The 21,638-nt window shown below is 46.1% G+C and overlaps 1 protein-coding gene across 2 annotated transcripts in view; it reads left to right on the forward strand.

Moving 5' to 3' along the window:
* The first annotated feature begins 232 nt into the window (after window positions 1-232).
* The window catches only part of MGAT5B (alpha-1,6-mannosylglycoprotein 6-beta-N-acetylglucosaminyltransferase B), a 218,547-nt gene continuing 197,141 nt past the window's right edge, over window positions 233-21,638 (forward strand). The window contains exons 1-2 of one of the 2 annotated variants that reach the window (XM_063120366.1): window positions 233-437; window positions 10,839-10,951. In XM_063120366.1, the coding sequence (XP_062976436.1) occupies window positions 370-437; window positions 10,839-10,951 (181 nt within the window). In that variant the 5' untranslated portion in view covers window positions 233-369. Of the gene's footprint in view, window positions 438-10,838; window positions 10,952-21,638 lie in introns of those variants that run through there. The other variant, XR_010025196.1, reaches the window with a different exon arrangement.

Here is a 21,638-nt window from a genome sequence, read left to right on the forward strand (position 1 = left end):
CATTTGTTAGGAGCTGCCTCCAAAATGTGACTGAAAGATTGCACGAGCTGCCACCACCATCCAGCCCTCTTCTCTGGGTTCAACATACCTATTTCTTCTGAAGCAGACATCCATTACGAGGCAAGCCACGGAGGCAGTGCACCTAGGAGGGAAAGGAAGATTTGGTGCCCTTTATAGATTGGGATTTATTGGGTCCGTTCTACATTCCTTTGTATGCACATCCTCCAAAAAAGAAAAAGTGGAGGGGGAAAAAAGCCTCTAGTCATGAGCTCTTTACAGAAACTGGGATTGGACTTACTCAATATCCGCTTTCCTTCCTTTTTTCCCTAGTTTTTCTTTCTTTTTTCTTTGTAAAAAAAAGTTTGAACAATGATTACAGTGAATTCAGATGGGAAAATAATGGTCAGAAGATGTCTCGTCACCTTGAGGCCTTTTAGGTAAAGTTCTCCTACGCTGCTTCCTGGTGGTGTGCAGCCCGGAAGGAATTGGGGAGCCCCCCTACCAGATTTACAAATTGCATGATTCCCCCCCTCTCTTGCTTTCCAAGGGGAGAGCCCATTCACGTCTGTGGCAGGAACAAGTTTGCTTTGAACTCACCTGGTTGCGGGCAGACAGATGCCAGCTTGGCTGTGGCATAGTCGTGTTCAGAGGCTTGTTCCTTATGCTGGGATTTTGCTGAGGGTTAGTTTCTTGGAGCCAATCTCATTCTGATTGATAGTGGTAGACATTGCAGGGGATCAATATGGTATGACACTTCATCATGGTAGCTGAGATAGATTGTTAGAAGTTTGGCTGCTCTCCATGAGATTATTCCTGGTCCATATAGGTCTTTTCCTCTTAGCAGCCTCCCTCAACCTGGTGCCCTCCAGATGTGTTGGACTACAACTCCCAGCATTCTCCAGCAGGTCCATGCTGGCTGGAGGTACTGGGAGTTGTAGTCCAAAACATCTGGAGGGCACCAGGTTGGGGAAGGCTCCTCTTTCAGCCATGGTGATTTTGTGAATTTTAGCTTCTCGCCACTGTGGTTTTAAAGTTTGTTTTTAGGGACGGTGTTGCAAGCGATCTTCTTTGGGCCTCTCCTTGTCTTTGTTTTGGGGCTTTTCTCATGCTGCCTGATCTGGTGATTCCCCTCCTTTTTCTTTTTAAAATGATATAAGAGGATTTGAAGCTTATTCACTGCCTGTTTTCAAAAGGCACTCTCTTCGGTTTGTGTCATGTAACGGGCAAGAAATTAACAAGATCCCAACAAATGAGAGCAGGGACAGCAGCAAGCATCAATCATGAGAGAAAGAAAGGGATGGGGCCTGTTCCAGAAACTTACCGAATCTGTTCCAGGTGGGCTCTGCTCTTTCTAGGAAGCTCAGCTGAGGATACTGGCTTTGTCAGCCAAGTCTGATGAGGTCGGAGGAGCTTTGAGGACAGGAGGATGAGAAGGGTGGGATATGGCTGTTTGGTCCATCCCGTCCAGCAGCAAGCTGTGCAGAAGTGGGAGAACCTTTAGAATGAGCTAAAAGGAGAAGAAACAACACTGGACTATAAAAAGGGACACCGAGGGGGGCTGATTGAGGATGGTACTCTACACCCCCTGACTATTGCAATTCTGTAATATCCTGTGGCATTCCTTTAGAGCAGGGATGGAAAACTTGCATTATGTGAGCTGCATGCAGCCCTCTGGCACTCTCCCTGGGGTCTGGAGCACCACAACCATTCCTCCTGCAATCGTGGGGAGGGGGCGGCAACTGTGACCCGATTACTAAGGGTTGCTGGGGTCAGGGGAAGAGGCTTTAGCCTCCCTACATGGATCACTGGGGTGGGGTAGGAGAGAATTTAGCCTCCCCACATAGCTATGCATTTATTTTATTTGTTATTAACATTTATATACCGCCTTATCTGCTAAAAAGCCCTCCCTCAAACAACACTGTTTCCTGTGCTATTACCAGTGGGAAAACAGCCATCTTAGAGCGGATGACTGGGGTGGGGAAAAGGCTTTAGCTTACCTCAGTGGGCAGGAATGGGAGGCTTAACCCTCCCCCTTCCCTGTGGTTGGGGGGGGGGAAGTATGCATCTGTGCACAGCTTGCACCCCATCATGTCATGCACCCTCCCCAGGGGAATCTTTTTTGTTGTTGTTGTCTACCCCTGCATTGGAGGCTGGGTATTTTTGGAAGGGAACTACAACACAGCTCCATTCCGCATCTTGTGAGTGTGTTTGTGTTTGTGGTAGTTGCAATGGGACAAGTCTGGTACTGATGTGATAAAGCTTGCAGTGAGACGGCTAAGCTGCTCGGCTCAGATTTTGAGCTCCATCAGATGAGAGTTTTATTGCATGCTCATTGCTGGCCACTCACGGATTTCCGCGGGTCCCTCTCACAGCGGCATCTACCTCCTGCAGGCCTCCTGCCCCTTTTAGCCTTCTTTGCACCACAAAAAACAACAACACCCCAGTAAGTCTGACTTATTTTTAAAGACAGAAGTTGCTGTATGCAGGAGAAGCAGCGGGATCAAAACGGCCCACTGAATGGGCCACATGCAAGTTGTTTACTTCCTCTTTCAAAAGAGGAAGTAATGAGGGACAAACGCATGGGCGGAGAAGCTACGGTAAGCAATTGCAATTTCCCCCCGTGTGAGGACACTCTCACTCCCACCAGTAGTGGAGGCTGGTGGCTCTGATATCAGTGGGGTAGTGAATCCGCTCCAGGTTTCAGTTAGAACCAGTCAGAACACTAAAGGAGCTGTCCAAGGGGCTTCCACCCCACTGACATCAGAACCACCAGTCTCCACTGGCTACCAGGGATCCCAAATAGCAAACTACAGTTAAATCAATAGCTCTGGTAGGTGAAGATGACAGAACGTGGGCTGGCACAAGAACGGCTCCATAGCTGTCTATTGGCTGGGCAATACCTTCGTCCCCCATGCTAGGAATAGTTACTCATTAGCCCTCTGCCTGTCAAGCAAGCAAGTGGTAGTAGCAGTGATAAAAAAGAGGATAAGGCACAATAGCAGCTGGTGGCAATGGCAGTGAGAAGGTTGATTCACTGAGGGAAGGAGCCACTGAGGATGACTTGCTCAAGCCTCCTCAAAAACCTGGAGACGGCACTGCCGTAACATAAGACGAGCTATGCTGGATCAGACCAAGGTTCCATCTAGTCCAGCATTCTGTTCACGCAGTGAACAGTTGGCCTTCACTTCTATAGGTGGAAGGACTTTCACGTCGGAAGGTTTTAAGTGTCAACACTTGACTTCATGGGGTTTTTCCACTAGACAAGCCTTTTCCAACTGGGCGTCCTCCAGAAGTGTTTAACCACAACTTCTACCATCCCCAGTCATCATAGTTTATGTGTTGGCTGGGGATTATGACAGTTGAAGTCCAACACATCTGGAGGGGACTCAGTAGAGGAAGGCTGTACTAGATAAACTATTACAAATATTTTAGGAGACTGTTCCGTCCAAAAAAGGCAGATCCTGGATCCAACTTATATCGTTTTTGAGTGTCTGAGGCCACACATACCTTTTTAGGTGTACACTAAGATTTTTGACATGTACACTTCCAAATGTAGAATGTGACAAACAGGTGTTTGAAAACTAGGGCTGTGCCTTGCCTTGGCCTGAATCCAGGATGACACTGGGTCGGCCCAAGGCATCTGAGGCTGAAACAGATCAACATTGAAGTCTTGGAGTGCCTTGGGTTGATTCGGTGCAGTGTTGGGCTGCTCCCCCACCCGCTCATCCAGAAAAGTTGGCGCAAGGCTGGCCATGAGTCCATTGGACTCACCTCCCTCTCCTTCTCTTCCTTCCCTGGTTACCTCCTGCCACCACTGGGACTTACCTTCATATGCGTCCTCTTCAGAGCCAAGCCGCGGTTTAAAAGAAGATCGCAAGGACTCTATTTTGAATAGCTCTGTGGCCACAAACTACGGTGGCTGTAAAGGGCCATTTCTGTATTCATGGAACTATTTAAAATAAAGAGCCCCCACAACCTTCCTTGAACTCGTGGCTTGGCTCTGAAGAAGATGCACATGAAGGTAAGTCCCGGTGGTGGTATCACGGTGGTTCTGGGTTTGGAGGGAAGGAGCAGGAGCAAGCATATAGGAAGTCCAATGGACTCTCGGGCAGCCTCCTCCCAGCTTTTCTGGGTGGCCCACCATGCACCTGCTAACCAGGAACCCCATGAAGGCTGAACCACCTGGGGGGGGCAAATATCACCTAGGATTTGGTTCCGAGGCAAGGTGGGCAAGCCCCGAGGTGGCCTGAGGTGAATTGGGGCTGTTTCGGTGCTCCCAAAATGGCTTTTGAGGTAAGGTGGGGGTTGTGCACAGCTCTATTGAAAAACCACATGTCACCCAGCAGCACTTGTCAGAGTGCTAGAACTGGCTGTTGCTCCTTGTTGAGTGCGCGGGGGGGGGGGGGCAAACCCAGGTTTGTTGCTGGGTGGAGCAGCCCAAAGATAAATGTACACTGAAAACATGTAAAATGTTCACGTGCCAAACATGTATACCGTATAGTTGCACTGGGCTACAGCTGCCTATCAAACAAAAACTCTCCTGGCAAACCCATGTGGAGTCACTTGCCAGGAGCGATCTCCTCCTCGAATATGGGCTTGACTGTCCTAATTGAGAAAAGAAAAAGAAACGTCATTCCTGATCTCGTTCAGGTTCATGGCAAAGCTGGCTGCCCTAATGTAAGATGAGCCCCAAGACGGGGCTTGCGTGCAGAACTAGAGACTGGGTGGATGGATGTGTCTCTTGGCAGCAACTCACTGGCTGTGCCAGTTGTGTCATGGACTATACAGAGCCATCAGTGAGAGCTGTCACTTCTTCGCATGTTGAGTGATCTTTGGCTTAATGGAACAGCAGAACTTGACTTACTGTGCTGAACTGAAGGATGGCAGGAGTAGGGACTGGCAAGAAGAGGCTCGTGCATTTGACCAGCTTAAGGGCCTTTAAAAAAAAAAGAGAGAGAGAGAGAGAAAGTGGTATCATTTTAAAATACATGAAGGGCCAATTTTGACTGCAATCTATATGTGTATAAGGACATGTCCATTTGGTGAGGACGAGTGAATGCCTGTGTACATTGAATTAGCGTGGCCGCTTATGCATTGGCCCCAAAGAGGAAATGCATCACTGAAAAATAGGGCACAGATTTGCATAGAATTAGCACATGCATAAATCCACATTGTTGCATTTTAAATAGAAATACAATTTCATAGCCGGGAGGAATGTGACTAGGTGAGCTGTGTGTCTGCCTGTTCCGTCTGTTGTTCAGGTGGCAACTGTGGACGGGCAGCTTCAAGGCCCCTGATGCTTTTCCTTCTGATGGTTCTTTGTCTTTAAACCAGACTTGCACTGGGCAGCCCTTCAAAGAGAGGACAGTCCTCTGGCAAGACTCTCCACTGCAAAAGAGAAATGTGGCCACCCAACATTCAATCCAAACACCTCTCCTGACATACATTGTGAATCCAGCATGGACACATTTTGTGATGCCCATACAAGTACGGTACCTTCAGTGTCTTGACCCTGCGCATGCTTCATGCACCCAGTGGACGCTGGTGGCTCCACATTTGGGGGTGCTGTAAATCCATCCTGAGTTCCACTCAGGACCAGCTACAACTCTAAAGGAGCTGGACACTATTCCCAAAATAGTTCTGGCTGGCTCAGACTGAAACCCAGAATGGATTCACTGCCCCACCAGAATTAGAGCCACCAGCTTCTTCTGGCATGCATTCACAAGTGTGTATTTGTGTACACGGAAAGATAAAATTGAAATTGCCCCTGGGCTGTGTTGTAGTTTTGGAGTCTACAGAGACATCAGCAAATGAAATTAGGTGCTGTAGACAGCTGCTACCTGTCCAGACGTTTGGGAGTATAACCCCCATCTGCCCTAGACAGCATGGCCAGTGATGAGGGATTATGGGAGTTGTGGTCCAAAACATCTGGTGGGCAACAGGTTGCCTACTCCTGATTTAGAGACTAGCTTCTTGCCTGAAAGCTCTATGTATGCAACACATGTAAACATTAATGCATGTGCTGCAAAATGGTAGTAAAACAACTGTAAGGAGGGCAATGAGGATGATCAGGGGTCTGGAAACAAAGCCCTATGAGGAGAGACTGAAAGAACTCGGCATGGTTAGCCTGGAGAAGAGAAGATTGAGGGGAGACATGATAGCACTCTTCAAGTACTTAAAAGGTTGTCACACAGAGGAGGGCCAGGATCTCTTCTCAATCTTCCCAGAGTGCAGGACATGGAATAATGGGCTCAAGTTACAGGAAGTCAGATTCTGGCTGGACATCGGGAAAAACTTCCTGACTGTTAGAACAGTACAACAATGGAACCAGTTACCTAAGAAGGTCGTGGGCTCTCCCACACTAGAGGCCTTCAAGGGGCAGCTGGACAACCATTTGTCAGGTATGCTTTAAGGTGGATTCCTGCATTGAGCAGGGGGTTGGACTCCATGGCCTTATGGGCCCCTTCCAACTCTACTATTCTATGATTCTATGTAAGACAGCAGAGCTGTATTCAAACACCCTACCATGGGCCAGTATTTCTGAAAAAGGCATAACATCAAGTGTCTGCATATGTAGGCGTGAATAATGTTGCGTTTTTCTGGGCCTTTTTCTGCATGTGAATGTTTGCAGAGGAGAAAGTGTGGCTTATGACTGAGATGCAGAATGCATATGGACATTTTCATTGGCCTTGACTGCTGCCATGGGTTTCTTATAGGGAATTACCCAGAGAGCTTCAGCTACTGGGCAGGATAGAAATGCAGTAAATAAAAGAAATAAACCCTTCTGCCAACAGTGCCAGTCTGTGTTTGTTTCTTAAAAGTTTCATATTGTTTCCACTACTAAGGCAGTATGCAAGCAAAACAGTAATAACATTTAAAAAAAAAATTTTTTTTTTGCCTTGTGCTAAAAGCATTGCTGTCAAATTGGTTGGTATAAGATGCCCTTTCTGTTGAGGGTCTTGTTCCCCTGTGGGTAATCTGCCAGGGGTCACATGTCAGTGGTGGGCGGGGTCAAATCCAGAGCTAAGGTGGGTAAGGTCCCCTGTTTTCTCTCTCCTCCTGGCACTTCTCTTCTCCCCCTCCCTCTTCCTTCCCATCCAGCAGGCTGCTCGGGAAGGGAGAGATGACTCTCGCCACAGATCTGAAATAACCGCATGCAGAGGGCTTTCGAAATTAGGCGGAGGGCCTCATGCACTCCCAGGGCTGCAACTTGGCCACCCCCATTCTAAATCGTGACTCTGCGCCATACACTATCACCAAGGATGTTGGTCATGGTTGTGTGAAAAGTTGGGGGCGTTTCTGTAAAAAGTGGCAGCAAATGCTCATTGTGAGCCAAGTTTTTTTGTTGAATTGCTCTAAAATGGAACGGGAAGATTGGGTATATTGTGGGACGCCGTGAGCATCCCTTCTTTAAGTGCCATCTATTGCTGGGGCTTCAGCTGTTATGCCAACAGACTCTAGCTACGCAACCACTATTGTAAATCTTTCATAAAAAGTTCCCCCTCCCTTTAGCTAAGGCCCAATTATGATATTATTTTACAATGTGGTACACAGAATCATTATTTTTCCACTGTGACCTTTTCTTTATGAAAGAGCCCAAATATGGAACAACCAAGTTGCTACACACTGAGACCGAATTTGCACATCATACTGTATAAGGCTGATGTTGTGTTCTCCCATTCTTTTTCCTGCCTCTTATTAAATGTTCCTTTTTCTTCCTCCCTGGCTCAGTGACGAATGATTAGCTTGGCCTGGATTAATGTTTATGGGAAGGAAATGGTATGGCAGGATGCTTCAGTGTTGGCCTGTGTCACCTGAAGTGAAAAGTCAAAATGATGCCTCCTGCTCTTGTTCCCTTTGCAAGCTGAAACATCCAACATCACTCTCTGACTCTTGGTGCAGTTGAGATAAGCCAGGCTTCCAGCTGGGGTCCCTTGGAGCAATTTGAATGAATTAGGAAAATCTGTTAGGATGGAAAGTCAAATTTGGTTCAGGTGGTTGCTTGTCTATGCTTTAGGAATCCCTGAGTGAACTTAATTATCTGATCACAACATTGCCCCATTAAAGTTCCCATAACATACTTATTCTGATCCTGTTGGCTCTTGCAATTTCATCCCTCTGAAATGCATGTGCTGTTTTGAAGTTTTTCATCTTCTAATGAGATTCTAGACCATGCGATTCTTTTATTTTCCCCTTTCCAGTTAATCATGAAGGGTTTCCCCCTCCCTTTCTCTCCCCCCTTTCTCTCCCCCCTTTCTCCAATGGTCTAAATTAGTAATTAAATGCAGTGTTTAACCATCACTCTTTGCTAGATTATAATTATGAAGTTTCAAATGCATAAACAAGGTCTTGCATAATGATGAGTTTCTTGTCAATGGGAAGAATCTAAAGAAAAAGCAGAATCCCTCCTGACAATTAAATACCCAAACATCCAACCCCCCTTGGTACCACTTCATTGAATGTATGCTCTAGGGAGAACAGAAACTGCGGCTGTAGTGAGTGAAATGTAGGTTATAAATGAAGTGAAGTCAGGTTTGGTGATCTGTCATTGTGAAATGTAGTATTATAAATGGCTGTGAGTCTTGTCCTTTACTTAACTACTTGCCCAGATGGCAGGTGTGCCACTGCTGATGTACCACTATAGCACTATTCCAGAAGTGTGTGTGGCCACTGGTGCATCATCAAAAAGAGGACACAGATTTGCATAAAATGTGCATAAGCACACAGGCCCAGGATGGAGAGACCTCAGAGACTGAAACCTCCCTTGACAGAGACTCCAGGGAGGTAACAGATTCAGACCCTGGTCCTCCAGAATTGGCACCTATTGTCTCAGATCCTATCCACTAACCTGCAAAAGGTGTTGTTGGTGTTTTTCTGCTGTACGGAGATACTCTGAGGCATAGTCTCTAATCAGCTCTTCACCCCTGCAAACTTCACTCCCCAGGGGAAGCCAACAACTACAGCAAAAGGCTGCTGGCCCTTTAACAATCAAATGGAGCATCTGGTGTGTGTGTGGGGGGGGCATGTGCTGGTGCATGTGTAGCTTCTAGAAGAGCTCCCTTAGCCTGACTTAAATCCTTGCCAGTTGTTCCCAGTCAGTTTGGAGTAGCTTGTCTGTACTCTAATTCCAGGACTGCTGTCCATGGTACTGAAATTAACTCAAGTCCCAGATTCGGCCTCTGCCCCCCTCCCTGTTGCAGCTGTCTCCAGGCCTTGGAGGTATAGAGGCAGCATTAATAGGCAAAGCCTATTTTGTCTGAAAGCTGAGGTCAATGGACTCTTGTATGTTGTTTGAGAATGATGAACTTGAAAGTCTCAAGGAAAAAGAACAACCAGGTGTGCAGCAAGAAGAGCTCTTTGCTCCAATATATTAACTTTCTGAATTGAATTAAAATGTAGTGTATTGCCCTAAAACTGAACATTCAAATTTGGTGTCAAAACAAAAACTGACACATACTCTCTTCAGGTCTTCTCCCCAGGGCTAATCCATATTCGTCCTTTAGATTAGCTTTCACTGAGTCCCACATGTCTGTCTTTTGATCCTGTTTCCTGGGCTTGAAGTGGGAACCTCGAAGCCAGTGCCTGGATCCTACCAGAACAAGCTATCTGGGAATTGTTTAGGCCCAGACTGCAGAGGCCCCTCTGTCCGGGATAGGAGTGAGCAATATTGCCCCTTATGAGTGGTAGTGGGTTTGGCCCTACCATTAGGCAGAGTGAGGCAATTGTCTCAGGTAGCAGAAGTTGAGGGACAGGGAACAGTCAAAACTGTGGCCTGCCATGCACCCCCTAAACTAGTCTGCTAGCTTTGGAGTCTGGCAAGGTAGGACGTTGTCTTGGTGCTAGTCTTGAAGTAAGATTCAACAGCCAGTCTGGTCGGCTCTTGTGCATGGAATTGAGGGAGATGCCATCTTGTCCTTTGCTTCAGGCAGTGAAGTGTCTTGGGAGTGGTGGCAGCCACATAGGAATCTGCCAGGTCTGACATGAATACCAGGCACAACAGTACTCTTGATGATTGCCTTATAGCTATGGGCCTTCTCCTTCCTGGCAGCACACCAAAGTCCAGGACTAAGTCTTTTCCAGAAGTCTTTTTTTGTTTAATTTGCTGGAATTAGGCAGCGCAGTCTCTTCTATTTTATTAACTTGGTGGAATGACTAAAACGTATTTCAGAACTGAACGGGAGCTGTGCAACAGGCTTTATTGTGAAATTCATTTCAACAGGGGGGTTTGGGCAAGATAATTTCTTAGTGGATTATGTCCTGTGATGACTCTGATGTGTTCGTGGTACCTGCAGCTTTCATTCCTGTTAAGTAAAATTAATTTGCTGAACTGAGAGTAGCATTCCATTCTGTTCTGGGCTAATACAATGTTTGCTCCTTCCCGCAGCTTAATTCAGTCCAACAAGAATGAGAATAAGAAAACAAGTGGTTAAGTTTGATGGTTGCGTTCCTCATTTCCTACTGCAGTAACAAAGTCACTTCATAACTGCCTGCAGTTAATTGTTAATTGCTTAGGCTGGGGTGTTAAAAACAACAACGTCAACAACACAGCATATACCCTGTAGTAAAGACTCCTTAATTATATGCTGCAACCCTAGGAAAAAATGCTTCCCCACTTCGGGTTGCATCCAATCTAGTCTAACCAAACTCTCATTCATTTCACTGCGTCTATTCTAATGACTCCTGGGAGCATGGTGGGCAAATGCTAGCTTTTGAAGAAATAGAAGTCATCAGAAAAATTCTTCAAAGTAGCCCTTACTAGACATGTATGGAATTTGCCTGCATGATTTTCATCTACAATATACCTGATCATATCTCCTCTCTTTTGTCTCCTCATATAGGATATTCGTGGTAGGGATTGGATTTTTCACGCTCTGCTTCTTAATGACATCATTGGGAGGTCAGTTTTCAGCCAAAAGGCTGGGAGACTCTCCATTCACCATCAGAACTGAAGGTAATTCCATCATTCATTTAACTAGATTGTCCAGATTGGCAACTTGAAGAACAGTTTTGGTAGACACTTGTTGTAGTGAGAAGCATGGCTCGTGAAGTAGGGGCAGGCTGTGAACAGTTAGCAATGAACAATGGGCAGGGAGCCCCACATCCTTCCTGGCAGGCATCAAGAGATGGTGTTGGTAGCTGGGTCAACTCCATACAGGTGCAGACTGCTGATTGGTCAGCATCACCCTGCACCACTGCTGATGCCAGCAGTGCCCTTCACCTGTGCAAAGAATAGCTGGTGTCCTGTTCCAGGTGACGTCTGTAGGCAGTACTAGGAAGGCTTGGCTATAGTCTATGCAAGGAAGCAAGAGGAGCACAGATAGTGCAAATCAGAGTTGGGTAAAGTCAGTCAGGATAAAGGCACCCAGGACCAACACAGACATAACTTTAAGACTGCGTCTAGCAGCTACATCTTTTGTTCATTTTTACTGTAGAGTAGACACAGAGGTCCCAACCAGGACCGTAAAAGCCCCTCATCCCCATGCTAGGCTCTGGATCTGAATTGGAGCCCTGCACCTATTCTAGAATAAAAATGGTGTGTGTGTGTGTGAGAGAGAGAGACATAGCTGCTAAACAAAGATTTAAAGTAATGTCTATTGTGATTGCCATCTCAGGGCAGCTTCTGGCCGGTGGCGTTGTCCAAAGCTCCCTCTGGAGATGTCTCCCACCCCAAGCCCTCTGCATCCTTGGTGTTCTCCAATGTCCCTTTCAAGACTAGTAGGTCTGACCCCTTAGTCTATGCTCCAGCCCCTGCAGGTGCCACATGGCACACACCACTGTTGTAGCTTCCCCTGTCTCCTCCACCACTTCTGGAAAGATCCCATCTTACCAGTCACATCTTCTGGTGCAGCAAGAGACTTAGGGTGCAATTCTATACATATTTAGATGGGGAAAGTACTACAAATCCCAGGCTGGCTGGGGAATGCTGAGAGCTGTAGGACTTTTACATGCATAGGATTGCGCCTGTAGGCAGAAATGATTCTCTGTATTGCTGATCAGGCAACCCTACTTTTAAACTGCCCATGCTACTCTTTCAAATGGGAGAGTTGGTTCTGGATCAGTCATCTGTCACCTAGTGAGGGGTATTAAGTTGCTTCTGGGTAGGTTGGCCTTCCCCATCTTGTGTCCTCCCAATGTTTTGGACTTCAACTCCCAATAGCCCCAGCCAGTAGGGCCAATAGTCAGGAGGAATGCTGGGAGTTGTAGTCCAAAACACCAGGAGGGCATCAAGTTTTTAGGAAGGGGATGGATGTAAGGATGTGCTCCATGTACTACTTGAACCAATGGTCCCTGGAGGAATGTGGAAGTGTTGCATGTTTCCTATGGCACACTCCCACACCTCTAACATCGAATGCTGTGATCGTTGCTGTTTTATCCTTTACGTAACATGTTCACTGTGCAATTTCTTTTTGCAGTCAATACTTGATTTGTCTACACAACAGCCCTGCGAGGTTGAGGAATAGAGGCGGAGAAAAAGCAAATTGCTTTCTCGTGATATCTAGCTTTGTATAGTTTCCACCCTACATAGTACCATAAATCTGTGGCCTCCAACTCCCTGTGTCGCCTCCTCCAGTCTCCCTGGTGTGTTTAGTGGGAGCAGGAGGATCTTGCCCCAGCATTTGCCCATCCCCATCAGGCAGCAGGCAGCGAAGTGGAGCCCGGGTGAGGAAAGGATGCTGAGCGTGCTCTTAATTAAAGCAGTTCTATCCCACCTTTCCACTGCGATTAACCTTCAAGGCAGTTTACAATTAATTTTAAACAGTACAAAAATACATATTTAAACCAGCTCAAAATAACCTAAAATCCAAAATGTATGGAGGAGTGATTATAATAATAAGCAGGTCCTGTAGGGTTTACCACTGGGAGAACAGCTTTGGGCTGCAAATGTTGGCATCAGGCAACACCATGGAATTAGTCTGGCCTCATCTTCTTGCAAAGATGAGGATACCTGGGGCAGGGCCTTCGACATTCTTCACAGCAGATGGGCAGGCTGCTATGGGACATGGGAGAAGGCAGCCCTCTAAATCGTTAAAATAATTACACATTATTGGGGAGACATGGGGTGGCAGCAGGCATAGAGTTATGGTAACATGTAGTCAGGGCTTAAGTGACATGACTTCTTTTTGAAAGCCCAGCAATGATGGGTAGAAAAGAAAGGGGGTCAGAACCCTTATGTTTTTGTACGTTCATCTCAGACATGATGAAGTTGGGGGAAGGAGGAGAGCAAAACGGAAGCTCTAAGCTTGTTTAGCAACACTCCTAGAGAGGAATTCTGTGGTCCCTGGACAGTGTCATAGGATTGTTAAAAAAACCAACCAACCAACCACTGAAGCCTTAGACAGAGGTCCAGACCTGGAAAGTTTTTTTCCGTCATTGGTCACACCTGGCTCCTCCCTGCCAGAGTGGAGGTTTCCATGGTGGCTTCCTCTAATGACAGGGGTGGGCAAGTTGTGGCCCTTCTGATCTTGTTGGATTCAGGGCTGGCGTCAAGAGTAGGCATGACTGGGCACCTGCCAAGGGGCTGTACCCAGGGCCCACTGATAAGAGCCGCCTGGACTTGCTCCTCCTCTTCACCATTGCAAAATGCTTGTTTACCTATCTCTTGCTCTGGCCCAGACAACAGCAATGGTGAGAAGGAAGAGCAGTAAATGCCACTGCCTGCTTGCTCACTGGCTCTCCGCCTGCCGTGCAAGCAAGTAGGAGCAATGATGGGAAAGGGGACGCGGTTGGTGAAAATGGCAGTGAGAAAGCAGGCTCTCAGAGGGAGGTGGCCCACGGAGGGTTCTGTCATTTCTCCTGCCCTGCTGGCAAGAGGGCTCCACCAATAGGGCTTCTTACTCTTTGGGTTTTTCCAGCTAATCTCAAACCCAGAGTGCAACTGACTGCTCCTATTTCGAAGCAGAGGAGTCTCTGCTAAGGGAGGAACAAAAGAGCTGTGGAATGACAATTCAGCCTCCTCTGTCTCTGCAGCAAGACAGACCACTACATCATGGGATGTTGAAGGATCAGTTGTGAGGACTATATATTGCTACTTCTTCCCCCCCCTCTATTTTCTTCTTCTTAAACATTCATGCAATGTTATAGAGAGAATAGAAAAGAAATAATTTTGACTTCAAATGAGAGAGGTATGGAGGATTGGGAATGCTCCTTCGAAGCAAATATTTTTTTTCTCATTTTAAAAAGAGGATTTGCAAAGGTAAAATTGCCTGGAAGCCATATGAAGGCTGTTTCTAAATAGGTCAGGGTGGAAAGTGCTGTACATCTTTCTATTGGGCTCAGAGAGAATCAGGCTGCCTATGGTTATTACATATGTAATTACGGTTACCAAGTGGGAGGTGGTGGTGGTGGTGGTGGTGGTGGTGGTGGTTGTTGTTGTTGTTTCTTCTTCTTCTCCTTCTCCTTCTCCTTCTCCTTCTCCTTCTCCTTCTCCTTCTCCTTCTCCTCCTCCTCCTCCTCCTCCTCCTCCTCTTCCTCTTCCTCCTCCTCCGCTTCTCTCCACCACTTTGTCACCAACCTTTCAGATGCTTGTGTTCTTGAACAACAATGCACTGTAGGTGAATGACAACATGTTCAAGCCAACTGACTTGTATATACACTCAATGAAGAGTTGCCTCTAACAGCCATACCACCTGCTTACCACATTTCTTGCACAGTAGTAATGGGTTCGAATAGTCCTTACTTAGATACAGCAAAGCCTTCAAGCAAACACACACTTGTCAGAGTTGGACACATCATGCCTGTCTATAGCCTCTGAAGGAGGGGTCTGTCCACTCTATTCTCCTGTGGAGCGCCTGCCCCACAGCAGCGGGGGAGGAGGGGACAAGTATCCCTCAACCTACTAATCCCTCAAACTGTATGAACTGGAAATCTATGTACTGGTTAGGGAAGTCTTCCCCTAGTGGCTGAAGATGTTACGGCAGAGTTCGACCACACAGACTCATTAACATTAATTAATGCATTTTAAGAGCAAAATAACCCTGCAGTGCACACCCCTCGGCTTCTCTTAGTACTCATGCCACATTTCAGGAGTGTAAATTTTACAGTCTTGGTGGTGTGGTGTGGACTGACTGACACAAATACTCTATTATTATTATTATTATTATTATTATTATTATTATTATTATTGATAAGCACAGCCTCATAATTGGTGAGCAAAATGGGATGGGAAAGCCTCACTGGTTAATATTATTTTAAAGATTTTCCAGCTCTACTTCCTCTTTTGTTTATTGAATATGATACAAATCATTATGAGCTGAAAGGAGGGAAGGGGTCAGCAGTGGTCGCTATTTCTAACCATTAACTGGATGGTGGTGAATGTGGATCCTTACGCCACCCTGCCCCTATGTCCCCTTGTTTTCATGACTTGTAGGCTTTGTGCCTTCATACACACTCCTACATCCTCTTGTTTGACCACGGGGAGACAGAGAATCCAATATATCAGCCTGAGCTTTAAATTTAATGTGTCTTCTGTTCCACAGGATGCAGAGGAAAGGGTGCCCCGCCCACCTGCCTGCTTGCAGTGATCCACTGCCACAGGCCTATAAAACATACATATAATCTTATTTGTGTGACTAGCTCAGAGTCCTTTCTTTACTCCCACTCCCACAAATCATACTATTACCGCCTCAGCATAGCTTTACTGAAATTGTGCGAGGGACTCTTTCTGCCCCGTCTGCCCAATAATTCTTGAAGCTCCACTTTTAATCATAACCGGTGTGTTTTTAAATCCCAAGCCAAAGCTACTCTGCTCTTTGTGGAATCTAATAAAAACGGAAAGGCTTTTCCGATGCCCCTTTTTTCAGAGCAGGGAAAGAACACACATGCCAGTGTGCACATGCAGACCCAGCCTTGGTGGAGGACAGAGAAGCTGAGGTTACATTCCCATCAGAAGTTATTTTAGTTGAACAAACACTTTCTTTAACTTAGCCTTTCTCCTTGCATCAATTGCTGGAGTGATACCTTCTGCAGCATGTAACCTCAGAAGAGAAAAAAAGCAAGGAAAGCCAGTAGCTTACGCTTCGCATGTTCTAACTTTAATCTCTTCAGAGAAAGTGTGTGTGTGTGTGTGTTTGTTCTGGGTCTGCTTAAAAAAAACCCTTCTTTGTAACCCCCCACATCCTTTTTCTCATGTGGAAAAGTTATCCAATCAAGATTGGCAGAAAGGACTCTTTAGCCAATGAAGGAAAGGCCTGAAAAACCAGTCAGTCAAAGAAGCTGAGCACATGCACACATGTCCCAGGTGACTGGGGTGTGACAAAAAAGTGAGATGTTGGGGTCAGAATTATGGAGTTTGGCAGGTTAAACTGACCACACTGTAGAAATCTAGATGTCATCCCCCTCCCTCCCGGAGAACCCTCTTCCAACAAAGAGTTAGAACTCTCAGAAGCCAACAGCATTGAGGAGCAACCCATGCCAGAAGACTGGGCACTTGGAGGAGAGGGATGCAGGTCCAACCCCACAAGAGGAGGGGAACTGCACCTCTGAGTCAGCAGCTAAGTGACCTCCTACCCCCACCCCCCCATGAGTGTTGGAGTCTCAAGAGGTCAGAATAACCCATGTGAGAAGGAGTGCCTATTTGCAAAGGAAGGCTGCTCATGAATAGTTTCCTCCTCATGAGAAGGACATCTTCCAGAAGCTTCTGATGTGTTGCAGCTGAGTCCTGGGTGGGGCTCTGAAAGCTCCAGGTTATAAGCTCTTGGTTGAAACATACTGCTTGCTGGAACAACATCTTACCTCAGCTCCTAGTACCTTGCTGGTCTCTCATGCTGCTGAATCCTAGATTCCTAATAATGCCCTGCTTTTGGATTGCCTTTTTTCCTGGATGGTAATACTGTGTTTTGACCTTTTTCTTCCTTAACTGACTTTGCTGAACAGATTTACTCCTAATTTGCCCCAGAGTTGAGCTCAACCCAGCCACCACAGGATGTTAGCTAATTTCTTTTCACAACCCTCTGGTTGTTCCAAAGTACTGCTGGCAGAAATCTGGGGTAAATTTGGTGGTGTTTGGAGTGTGAATTGACCCCCCCCCCATCAATTTACCTCATTCTTTCTGTCAGAGGTTAAATTTGTTTTAGTTTCTGGGCTAGGCCCTTGATTTGTGCATGGTCCATAGGGCTGGTGGTTTTTTTCAGGTGGGAGAGGGGCTGGCTATCTCCTGGCTGTGTGAAATGTGGTATAGCCAAATCTAATTTTGTAGCTCTTGGCATAGGAAGAGTGACAGTTTGCGTATGTCTGGAGGCCCATGAGCCATGGCTTGACCAAAACAGACCATGAGTCAGCTGACCAAGCAACAATTGCCTGGGGGGGATCTACACTACTGCTTTAAAGCGCTTTAAAGCACTTTATAACAGTTTTGACAACTGTTGGGGCCCAGGACACACTGCTTATACAGTTTTCAAAATGTTTTCAAAGTGCTTTAAAGCGCTTTAAAAGCAGTAGTGTAGATCCCCCCCTGGTCAGCCTAGAGCTCATGGCAGACGTGTATGCAGGCATAATCACGTGAGTGCCAAAACTTGGTGGGCAGTGGGGAATTCTTATTAAAAAAAATGACCTGACATGGAATTCTCACCCATCTGTGCTGGCCAAATTGAATAGATATACCTCTTCCCAACATGGAGAAGACCATGTTGTGCCTGTGACATAACTGTAAAAGATGAGGAGCTTGTCAGAAAAAAAGAGAGAGGTGCAACCCTAATTCACTACCACAAACATGGCTGAATACACATGGATTCAAAGCTAGACTATTAAGAGCTAAGCACTGAAAGCCTTCTGCATGGGTGGATGAATTCATCAGTGTTATTTCCTCCCACATTTAATCTTTTTTAAAAACTCAAGTTCTTTCTGTCCCCTTCTTGAAGAAACTTGTGAATATTGGTTAGGGTGACCAACTGTCAGGATTTCCCCGGATTTGTCCTGGTTTTTGTTCTTTCCATGGTGTCAGGGGGGATTTTCTATAATTTTCAATAATGTCCTGGAATGACACACCTTCCCCTTTAAGGCTGCCATTAGCATGGCAGGAGGGAATGACATGCTTTCTTGAGGCACATCATTCCCCCACCCCGAGCTCCAATTGAGGTCTTAAAGGGGAAAGTGGGTCATTCGTGGACATTATAGAAAAGGCCCCAATTGGAGTGGATGGTGGTGGTGCAGAATGAAATCCTTTCCCCTCCTCCACTCCAATCGGGTTCTTTAAGGTGGCGGGAGAATAACGTACTTTCTGCAGGACTCACAAAGCTGCTTCCCCCCCCCACACACTAGGTGTCCTCTTTTTTGGTTTCCCAAATATGGTCACCCTAATATTGGTACATTATTAAAAACAACAACCTGACCAAAATCCTCACTGATACATCCCTGTATGAACACAGCCTGCATCTCATGTGGTTATGGATAAAACTGGGCAGGATCTACACTATTGCTTTACAACAGTTTATAACAGTATTGACAACTGTTGGGGCCCAGGATGCATTCCATATACCATTTTCAAAGCGCTTTCAAAGTGTTATATCCTGCTTGGTGTTGATCTCTTCCCAAGCTTCTTCTACAGGTGTTCTTGTACCTCCTCCAGAGTTGAATCCTGCCCTTTGTTCATTAAATGAACACGCAAACCAAACAGAATGCCTGTCAGCTCCACTTGTACTGGGTGGGCAGGAGATTGATAGGTGGCTTCCCAAAAACTCTTGTGGTGGTTTGTAAAACGCTTAGTTGACTTCAAAAGAGATTATCATGTAATGCAGCTGCTCTGGTGCTTGGCTTAGCTTTCTCCCTGGTGAGGGGAGAGAATACTACAATGCTGGTTTTGTTTCTTCCCACCATCTCCCAAATCATCATGAACTCCCATTAAATCTGCTACTGAAGGATTAGTACTTCCCTGTCTGGGTTTTGTCCAAAAGCAACAAGAACAATTGTGTCTCCCCCCCCCCCCAACTCCCCTGTTTATTTAGCCTGGCTTTTGTGAAATGTGGACTGTCTCCTTAAGTAGTCACACGGTGTACACAGTCCAATAATCCCTGCTTCGAAGTAATGGTAGGATCCTTTGGATTGCGCTTCCTGCATGCTGCCTAACGTCGAACTGTAAATTACCTTGATGCTGTGTTGGCTTTGCAGTTTTCATCACAGCTAGAGCCTGGAGATTGATGGCTGATCCCTTCATGCCTAAACACGGATAGCAGCCAAGCCCGTGTATTATTATTTTCATCCTGATCTAGGTGTAAGCCAATGGGCAGATTCCATTTCTAATACATGGGTTGGAATGAGAAAACACGCACACGGCCATTCCTGCGTTGCAAAATGCACATTTCCCCATAGGCAAATAGGGACTTTGATGTCGGAAAATGGGATCATTGGAGTAGAAGGGAAGAATTGCTTGGGTTTACGAAGCTTGTGAATGTAAGAACTATTGACTGAAGAGACTGTCAGTGCATTTACGTGCTGGAGGTGAACTTGGTGCTGGTGGGGATTTTCTGTTCGCTATGGTCAAAGGTACTACAACCAAAACCCAAAAATGTCAGAGGTGTGAAATCTAGGAATTTTTTCATAGACAAAGAGCATTTGACCTTGCTGGATCAGATAAGGGGTCATCTAGTCCAGGGGCATTTCTGTGTGGTGTAAACAGATCAGCCTCCTTGGGTGCCAAATCTGGGGGTGCAAAATAACCCTCCCCACCCCATCCGAAGGTGATGATGTTGGTGCTCCAGCTCCTTTCCTATGCCAGCCACCCACCCATCTGAGCTGCCCAGGGAGCAAAATATCACCATATTTTAGATGAAGGGGAAAATTGCCATCATATTTTAACTTCAAACTTCTGCTGCCATTAACTAAGCCTTAGGAGAAGCATTTCAATCTTTTAGAATGGGGGAAAGCTGCACTAAAGCAGAGAAACCACCAAATGTTTGTTGTTTTGGACGGAAAGGTTGTGGAGCCATCAGAAGGGGATGGCCATCTGGAGAACCGTGAAGGGGGCAGACTGGAACCCTAGGCAGGCTGGATTTGGCCCCTGGGCCTGAATTTCTGGAGGTTGGTCTAGTCCAAGGGAAATGCTGTAGTTCAGGGTAGAGCATGCATTTTGTATGCAAAGGTGGCCGCTCCTAGGTTCCTACACCGTGGTCTCTCTGGATAAGACTGAGAATGACAGAACTAGATGAACTAAGGGCCTCTGACTTGGGATAGAATAGCTTCCCGTGATTCTATCTTGTTTCCAAGAGTTGCCAGCTGGGGGCCTCTGGGAAGTTTACAGCTATTGTCTGAATATTCAACAGGCCCTTGTGGTTTGTCCCTGGCGCCTGGTATTCTGAGAGAAATGGGTCCAGAAGTTCTACTCAAGGAGGTTCCATTTAGGTATGTTTAGAGACACTATATTTCTGAATAGGTGTGTGAGGTCAGGAGTAGTGCTCTCACACCTTGCTTTCCTTTCAGTCGGGAGGGGAATGCGTGGCCCTCAAGATGACGTTGGACACCAACTCCCATCAGCCTGGCCAGCATGGCCAATGGTCAGGGTTGATGGGAGTTGTAGTCCAACCATGTCTGGAGTGCCTTGAGTTCCCACCTTGCTTTCAGTTATCAGACATTGTGATTATTAATGAAAAAACCCTTGAGAGGGTTGACCCATTCTTTGAACATCAAGAGATTTTTCCCCCTGCATAGATGGATTTTTTATTTTATTCAATTTGTCTGATTACTTGCGTTTGAAAAGAAAATATCACCTGGCTCTTAAGGAGTGTAAGAATATGTGAACAAATGTACTGGGGACCAGACCTAACAATATTATTCACTAATAAGCAAACCCATTATAGAAGCCCATATGGAAAAATGTGCCCATTAAAATGGACTAATTATATGCATTCTGATGGTTGCTCACCTCTGTCTTCTCTGAGTGGCATGTTCACACATTCTTCACTCTCCTGGTTTTCAGGCCTGTTCAATTTGTGAGGCTGGATTCAGAATCCTTATTCTTTACCTCTTTTCCTTCTTCCGTAGCTCCCCAAAACTCCACTGCCTTTGCTTTGGAAGAGCTTCCTTGGTAGTATCGTTTGAATAGCTTCTGAATTTGCACCCCTTTTTTTGAGAAGGAGAGGGCAGGCATTTTGGTTTGTCTGCTAAGCCACATCTAGGGCAGTTATTACCAACCCCTAATGACTGTTTTATCTGAACCCCTACAGATTTAATCAGGCCACTCAGTCACCAAATCACAAAGCAATGTGTTTAAGTTCTGCCATGAAACGTTCTCAATGTATTCCGGGGCCTTTCAGAGCTGCACACGTCGATACAAAAGGTGGCTGCACGATGGGAGGCTAAGTGCTGAGCGCTTTCAGAAAGTGTGGGCCTGATCCTCACTTCCACTGCACTGCCACCAAACTGTCACGGAATTCTGCTGCCTCACCTGATTTTTAACAAAGGTCTTTGTGGGATCAGAATCTGATCTTCCTGCAAATGACCTAAATTTTCTTAATGATGTATTTTAGTGAGAATTCAGGGGGGAAACAAAGAGTGATGGGTTGTCTGAAAAGAACACATGATGTGGGCACAATAATGGAAACACCTGTGGATTTCATTACATCAGCAATGAGCCTCCAGAGGTACATTAAAAAAATAAATTGGTATGCAGTAAGGACTGAGAAATCTACAAAAAATACCTCTAGCAGCAC

The sequence above is a fragment of the Elgaria multicarinata genome, chromosome 3 (genome assembly GCF_023053635.1).
Source record: "Elgaria multicarinata webbii isolate HBS135686 ecotype San Diego chromosome 3, rElgMul1.1.pri, whole genome shotgun sequence".
In the NCBI taxonomy this organism is placed as follows: Eukaryota; Metazoa; Chordata; class Lepidosauria; order Squamata; family Anguidae; genus Elgaria; species Elgaria multicarinata.